At 36.4% G+C, this 8,633-nt stretch overlaps 1 protein-coding gene across 3 annotated transcripts; it reads right to left on the reverse strand.

Moving 5' to 3' along the window:
- Positions 1-1,793: 1,793 nt before the first annotated feature.
- LOC107664464 (protein TMED8-like) lies at positions 1,794-8,518 on the reverse strand. 3 transcript variants are annotated; one of them, XM_016455035.1, is made up of 7 exons: positions 8,416-8,517; positions 8,114-8,151; positions 7,915-8,023; positions 7,728-7,827; positions 7,556-7,634; positions 6,010-6,300; positions 1,794-3,604 (listed from the first exon to the last, which is right to left on the reverse strand). In XM_016455035.1, exons 3-7 carry the CDS (start codon positions 8,019-8,021, stop codon positions 3,387-3,389), a joined length of 795 nt encoding a protein of 264 aa, XP_016310521.1. In that variant the 5' UTR covers positions 8,022-8,023; positions 8,114-8,151; positions 8,416-8,517; the 3' UTR covers positions 1,794-3,386. The 3 variants fall into 3 exon arrangements, with proteins under 3 accessions (XP_016310521.1, XP_016310520.1, XP_016310522.1); XM_016455034.1 differs by having other exon boundaries at positions 8,114-8,163; XM_016455036.1 differs by lacking the exon at positions 8,114-8,151 and having other exon boundaries at positions 8,416-8,518.
- Positions 8,519-8,633: the final 115 nt, after the last annotated feature.

Genomic DNA, 8,633 nt, shown 5'->3' on the forward strand with positions numbered 1-8,633 from the left:
ATTTGAAAAATAATGTGTTTTTTGAACATTAAAGCATGTCAACATATTCTGTTACACCAAATACACCAAATAATGACCTTTAAAAAAGCATCATATGACCCCTTTAATATCTCATATTTTTTTTACCATAATCAAACATCCTGTTTTAAAATGAATACTAAATATATATATAAGTGCTGTCAAACGATTAATCGCGATTAATCACATCCAAAATAAAAGTTTTTGTTTACATAATATATGTGTGTGTACTCCACGTCTTCTCACTCTGCACTCCCTCACAGTAGTCTTGTGTGACATTATGGCGTGTGGGATGGGTAGTATTACTTTTTCTCATTCAGTATTGGATGCCAAAGTCAATGTTGCTGGTATGATAATGATTTATGTATAGGATTATCATTTTTGTGCTTTCTCAGAATAAACCTGATTTCTTTACAGAAGTTAAAGGGGTCATATGATGCGATTCATAATGTGTGTGTGTACTGTGTTTATTTATCATGTATATATAAATACACACACATGCATGTATATCTTTCAGAAAAATATGTTATGTTTATATATTAAAGGGAGGGGGGTACAATGCTGTTTCATGCATTCAGAGTTGTTTACACTGTTAAAGAGTTGGATTCTCATGCTAAGCATAGACAAAGTTTCAAAAAACTATTTGGATGTATGACATGTATTTATGTGCCAAAAATCTTGCTTGCGGGTTCCTACAATATTTGGAGTTTTTTTTTTTTTCGATCGTGGCTCTTAATGACATAGACGAGGGTGGAACTCCTTATATGGGCATTTCTCCCGGAAGAGCACCCGCATCGACCAGAGTGAGAGCGAGATCGCGTCCATCAACGCGCTTCATCCGGCGGCAGCGCAGCACGGGCCTTGCTCGGGAAGAATGTCTCCAAAGAAGTGTGTTTTTGGTTGTAAGGGAAAGATAACATTGTTCAGCTTCCCGAAGAATCCAGCGTTATGTAAACAGCGGATGCAGTTTGTTTTCCGGAGCAGCAACGGAGTTTCACAAGTGTGTTTGTTGACGAACGTTTTATAAACAAGGCCCAGTTCGGCGCCGGAAGAACGCGCCCGGCATGCATCGACCAGAGCAAGAGCGAGATCGCGCCCATCAACGCGCTTCATCCGGCGGCAGCGCTGCACGGGACTTGCTCAGGAAGAATGTCTCCAATCCAAAGAAGCTTGTTTTTGGTTGTAAGGGAAAGATAACTTTGTTCAGCTTCCTAAAGAACCCAGCGTTATGTAAACAGTGGATACAGTTTGTTTTTCCGGAGCAGCAAGGGAGTTTCACAAGTGTGTTTGTTGAGGAACGTTTTATAAACAAGGCCCAGTTCGACACTGGATTTGCACATCGTTTGATACTGAAAGATGGAGCAGTCCCGGCTATAAAAGATCCCGGTCATGACAGAACTGCAGATGGTAAGTGAAATGTCTGTTTTGTTGGCATTTGGCGCCCAAGTGCTCGTCACTCTTTAGCTCCGCCCACGGCACGCCTCCAGGAGATTTCTTTTATAAATATGATAACACTAAAGACTTTTTGGAGATATGAAGGATGCAGTACTACTCTATAGGTACTCAAGATTAACATGAGATTGGGTTAAACTGTGTGTGTTATGCCCCCTTTAAATATATTTATATATAATATAAATTATATGAATATAAATATAGACATGTAAATACAAGTAAACATTTTCTAAATATATACTGTTTTGAGTGAGCATTCATAATATACATAATAAACACATATATTTTGTGTAAACAAAAACTTTTATTTTGTATGCGATTAATCGTTTGACAGCCCTAATATATTTTTTTCAGTTTAACAGCGCCCTCTATCTAAAACAAGAAACAATTGCACTTTTAATTCTGCTGTTACTCAATACATTGACCTCAATTTAAAGGGAAATGATGCTTGTGCTCATCCAATAAATTTATTTTTAAGGCTGAGAAAGCACTTTTTATGGTTATTCTGAGAAGGAAGTTCCGTGTATTGAAAGGAAGGAACCATAAAGCTGGATATGCAACAGGCAGCAACTGCACACTCGACTCATTGTCAACGTTTATTGTGAACAACAAACAGCAAAAGAAACAACAAACAAAAAACAAGAAAAGGATGACAAACATATATCAAATGCATATCATACAAAAAAAAAAGATACATAGAAGGACGAGCAGAAAAACACAATGGCAGAATCGAGCACCTCAGCAGCACAATGCAACAGTCTCTCAAGACATGCAAATAATTAAGGTACGAAGAGAAACTCACATGATGCACATTTGCAGTGTGATTTGGTATTCATATAATCAAGAACAGAGTATTTAAATGAAACAATACTATACTACAACCCCTGCTGGCAGCACTTAGTGTGGCATATTGCACGTGATTGAAGCAACAACAAAAAAATCGTAAAACCTATGCTATAGGTAGTTTTGTAAGTTACCTTGGTAAAGAGGCATCAGCTAAGAACATAAACGTAAATAAAACATCTTCAACGGGCCATCTGCATTACATCTATACAGACCGAACTGATGCCAAACAACCCTAAATCATGCCTGGGACATGCAAATATTGGATCAGTTATGCAACAAATTAGCTTTTGTGGCAGGAAATGGTTTCAAGTTGTAAAGAAGCTGGCTTTGACCATTTCCATGAGTAGTAACCCTGGTGACTGCAGTGATAGCCATCTTGGTACAGTATACAACTGCCATAAAAACATATTTAAAACGCATCCTAACTAGCTGTGGCTTCCAGTGTCTTTGTGGCTGAGAAAACAAACCCAGTATTAGCAGAGTGTAAGAAATAGTGCATCTGACCTCCGAGGCCGTTCCAATGCGCTGCTCAATGCAGTATTATATGACATAAAACAACAAAAAAACAACCAAACAAACAGAAAACACTCATGTGTCATTCCCTGAATCAACAGTGACCTCTGCCACGTCACCAACATCCACTTCCTCGCCTTCCTTGTTTGCTTTTGAATTGTTTAGAACTGTTTGAAAAGCATTTGACCCGGTTCACCACCCATATACTTTCCCTGATTACTCTGTAGTCCCTGATATACGATGCCACAGTTCTGTTGTGGTGTCAGACAATACACTTATAAAACATATATGGACCTTTTATATGAAATATATCATCTTGGACATAACATCTTAAGCCACATAAAACACATTGCACGCATCATGATCCTCATGATTCCATTCACTTAAAAAAGCATTTTGTATATATATATATATAGAAGTCATTTTTTGATCTATGATCTAGGCTTGGATAAAACGAAAAGCACAAATCAACAACAGCAAGAATTATACAGTAATTTAATACATACGATCAAAAGTAGTATCACTGAAAGCTTCGTTTTAAATATGCACTTGATTCCTCAGGCACTGTAGTACACTCTGTAGTACAGAGTCTTATTCCTCCACAGCGAGTATGAGTTGTCGAACTTCAGCTGGTATGTACCTTCTCCTGGAAACTCGTGGCTCCCGCTCTGAACCGCCAGATGACTGTCCTGACGGTACACAGGCAGGATTTCTCCCAAGTTCGAGTTGGCAACTGATTTAGAGCCCTTCTCAACATCTCCAGGAACCACAGGGCCTGTTTGACAAAACAATTGGCCATATATCATTGAAAGTATTCCTTACATGCATCTGCTTATTTTAAGCTTTGTACAAAAAAAGGTTTCACAACATTTAACATTAAATATTTTTTTATTTCCTAAAATAACTGGTTACAATTTAATACAAAAACTTGACTCCAAACTTCAAAAATAGTGTATACATTTAGAAATATATACAATTTTTCTCAAATAATGATAAAACTAATAATAATTATTTTTTTCATTATGGAAATGAAAATTGGAGCGAGAGTGCTGCAGCATCATAATTGTCACACTGCAAAAACACCCTAAAAGTAAGCTTTTTATTTACTGAAAATATAACAGTTTTATTTCATTATTTGGATTTAGGCTTAAATATGACCTGGACAAAATATTGACTGGTTTCGTGAGAGTCACCCAGTTACCTAATAGTCACTGTGGAAAAACTGGCCATAATACACTACACGATGCAGAATCATACACTACCAGATTTTAAACTTATTCCGATCACAACAAACTCATGCAGAAAAGTGTGCGTTGTTGCTAGAAGACACATTACAAATGAAAACAATGTGTTCTAAAATCGGCTGAAAATATCAAACATGTTTGATATCCTCCGACTGGATGGAATCAAAGTCTGAAGCTAGGGGAGTGCGATATATGTGACCCTGGACCACAAAACCAGTCTTAAGTCACTTGGGTATATTTTGTAGCAATAGCCAAAAAAACATTGTATGGGTCAAAATTATCGATTTTTCTTTTATGCCAAAAATCATTAGGATATTAAGTAAAGATCGTGTTCCATGAAGATATTTTGTAAATTTCTTACCGTAAATATATCAAAACTTAATTTTTGATTAGTAATATGCATTACTAAGAGCTTCATTTGGACAACTTTAAAGGCGATTTTCCTCAATATTTAGATTTTTTTGCACCCTCAGATTCCAGATTTTCAAATAGTCGTATCTCAGGCAAATATTGTCCAATCCTAACAAACCATACATCAATGGAAAGCTTATTTATATATGTATAAATCTCAATTTCAAAAAATTGACCCTTATGACTGGTTTTGTGGTCCAGGGTCACATATATCATCTGCGATAATATCGTAATTGTTGTTTTAACGATGTGCGATTTTACATTATCGAGTATTTTACAAAAAAACATTCAAAACACCTACAGAGCGCACGCATACATTACGTGAAGTCTAGACGAGTGCGTTATTTCACTGCATGATTCAGTCTATAAAAATACATTTAGAATGATCACAAATTCAAGACATGGGGGCAGAAAAAGTATATATTTATACCACTTCATATAGTAAATCAATTTCACACGAAGAGTGCCGTTTTTTCTCCAAAATGATTGCAAATGTGATTGATTTTTTACAACAGTTCAAAAAACAAGAAGTTAATTAAGAGACTTACGTTTTAGACACCATATTGCCAGTTTTTGCACTATTTCGACAACAAAAATAATTCCAAACACAGCCACAACACTGTTTTGTGTCTCCGAGCAACATGACTGTTTCGTTTCTGAATGAATCAACCGTGACTTGCTGCCACCTACTGGCGGTTTTAGTTTAATATTTATTTAAATAATTTCAAATATAAATTTTTTATGTTTAATATACCAAAACATTATTTATGCATTTGTAACTGCAGGTTAAAGCGTTCATGTCCTGCATTAAACGGTGTGTAAAAACATCTGAATTCCACTTCAGATGCAGCTGTTTTTTTCTCTGCATTGCAAAGATTAATTTTGTAGATACTGATTTAATTTTCTTGGTAATAGCTCAAATGTCTTATTATTCCAATTCACTGATTAAATGTAAGAACTTGATTCAAAAGATAATGCACTTTTAGAAAAAAATGGCTTTATAAAGGTAAAAATGTCCATAAAAGGTAAAAATCTATTTAAACTTATTGGAAAAGATTAATTTCGATCGGTGTGAACTGACCACCACACAGAATATGAAGAATATCAAAAACTTTAAGAGTCAGCTGTCCACGGTAGTCCTTAAGATACCAGCACAATAACACTCTTAGCAAAATATCGTCTAATTATTGTTATCGATAAAATCCCAGAAAATAGAGATATTATTTTTTGTCAATATCGCACACCCCTATCTGAAGCTAAAAACAAATCAGTCTCTGACCATCATAGACTACACGATTTTCTATGAAATCAGCCAACTCAAATCTACAGACTGGCTCTAACTTTTGGCAACTATTGTCAAGACTGTAAATCGGGACAAAAATCATGTTCCAGCCTTAATTTGTCAATTACAATTCAGGGCAACTGTGTGGACACACTAAGAATTCAAGGGACAAAAGAAGACAAAGCAACTCCTATCAATTTGTCTGAACAAAAGCAGGAAACAGTACAGGAAGTACTCCCTCACCTTCCAGGTCATCATCTTCATCCTCATCGTCACTGGATTCGCTAATGTGGACAGTAATGGCTCGGCTAGTGACTGGTGACCAGTCGAAGTAAACCCCAAAACCAATGTCATAGCCATCTGTGGCAAACTCCCAGCACACGCGCTTGGCCTCGGGGACAGTGGGCACGTGGACGGTCATTATGTCTCCACGATATACTGTCACCACGCTGTCCTTCTCCTGACGCAGCTTCGTCTTCAGCTCCTTCAGAGCCGCGGAGGTCCATGTGGATGCTGGTTTCATCGGAGGAAGAGCTGCAAAGAGATTAGTGATCGATTGATATTCTTTCATTTCACACTTGGATGGAGTAGAAATGTCTGAGAATATTTGCACAGCAGTGCATGTATTCAAACCACTCAAGATTCAAAAGAAAAAGACATTAATGAAAATGAAATAAAAACAATTAACCTATTTTTATAAAACAAAAATACAAATACACATATTTACAAACATATAATTAATTTAGAAGTTATAAATACACTGCATGTATAGTAGAATAATTCATGCAAGATGCACCTAATGTTGCTGCATAATTACACATTGGCTCACCCAGCAAATTGAAGTGTTAAAAAAATCACTACAGTATCACTACACTTACAAGGACATCAAATTCTAATAAATATTATCGATTATGTTGCTGTTTTTATAACAGCAACAACAACAATAGGGTCATTCCGTGTCAAATCAACCAAATTTCAGAAACGTACTCAGCTCAAATTTTTGATTTTGTCAATATTATTTCAGAAGAAAGATGAACATGTATAGTGAAGCCAAAATATTAAATGTCATTGATGTATATTTACTGAGTAATCCACTATTTTGTAGAGGAGGGTCAAAATGATTTTATTATTATTATTATTATTATTTATGCATTTGGCAGACTTTTTTTTAATCCAAAGCCACATACATTGCATTCAAGTGATAAATTTTATTGGTTCATGCAATCCCTGGGAATCGTACCCATGACCTTCGTGTTGCTATTAATAATAATAATAAATACCCTTTCACCAAAATAAACTAATAAATAGTTAATTAGCATAACTTCAGCTTATTGGTGATATGCAGACCTGGCACATTTATAATGAAATAAATTGATAAGCAGTCCTCCTGAGTTTGTATTGTATATCAATATCTTTTACAGCAGCTTTCATCATGCTTTATACAATCAGCGCCTAAATATCTGCTAGGCCTATATTAAACAACTTTTTTACTGCATACTACAGAACTTGGCCTATATAATGTACACTGCATGCTATTTTTGAAAGTCACGTGACCCGCCCAATAGCGACTTGAAAGAAAACGCACACGCTTATTCGGTTAAAGCGTCATATATAGAAAGATTCAAATTTTTTGGATGGTAAAACTAGCCTTTTAGGTTGTGAATGGCACATTACAAATAGCACAAACATCCTTCTTTTTTTCTGACAGCTCTGTTCTCGAGGGGCAATGATGAAAGATGATGAGGTTTCCCGAGCTGAGCTTCACCTCTCTAATAGGGGGTTTACTAACCTTTTTTCTCCCCAGGGTGTGAAGTACTGCTCTCCTGTGAGTCACCCGCCTCTGCCTTCCCCAGAGATGCACTGGGCTCCTATTGACAACATTACAATACATACTGTACATACAAGCACAGCGCTAAAGCTCACTTACTCACAAATATCTGACAGGCTTGAATTCACTGTACCTCGGTGGATTTCACGGATTCTCTGTTATTGCTGTTATCATCCATTTTAGTTTGGTTGTCCGGTTGTTTTACTGTCCGGGAAAGGTCTGTGCTTTGAATTCTTCAAAATGAAAGTGGGAAGGATGAGATTTACATACCTTTGAAATATAAAATAACCATTGTTGAGCTCCGATAAACCTGCACATACCTGTTTAAAGGGTTTGCTTCACAGTTTTTTGACGTTATCCCAGGGAAAGATGAAACAGACAGGGATGACAGTCTAGATTGAAGCTCTGATGTCTCTAGTTTCTCCATCTCTAGAGCAGCAAACACATGAAATATATAAACAATCATCACATTCATCACTATCTGAATAAAGATTCAGCTCATCAGATGAAAACTCTTACCTGACTCAGAGGTGGCTTTCAATGAACCTCATTAAAAACTGAAACAAAATCAGCAAGAAGAAATAAAATAACCCATACTGTACTTTAATTTTAAATGTAATGACATTTATGAATATAAGTAAGGCTGTTGTGCGCAGTCATCAACTGACACGTGAAGCACATACAAATCAGTTTTGACTCGTCGAGAAACTAAAGTGAAATTCACCATCAACCCATCAATCTCAGCATTCAAACCAAACCCGCCCTATGTGCTAAACCCACACGTACAGTATAGTTTGATAATATAATGTACACACACATACCTGCGGCGAGCGTGTGATGCTGTAGATGCAACAGTGTTGCCTGACAAATAACGTTTGACGCCCAGGAAGTCCGCTAATTTGTAAATACGTGCTTCTGAAGAGTAAAGTCTTTTCTGAATGGCTGCCAAACACATACGACTACACAATAAAAGTCCCCACAAAAGCATTTTTGGGAAGAAGCTTATTTCTGTTTCAAGAAAGGTTTTTAGGTGTGTGTG

This window comes from Sinocyclocheilus anshuiensis, unplaced genomic scaffold, assembly GCF_001515605.1.
Source record: "Sinocyclocheilus anshuiensis isolate Anshui unplaced genomic scaffold, SAMN03320099.WGS_v1.1 scaffold167, whole genome shotgun sequence".
Taxonomy (NCBI): Eukaryota; Metazoa; Chordata; class Actinopteri; order Cypriniformes; family Cyprinidae; genus Sinocyclocheilus; species Sinocyclocheilus anshuiensis.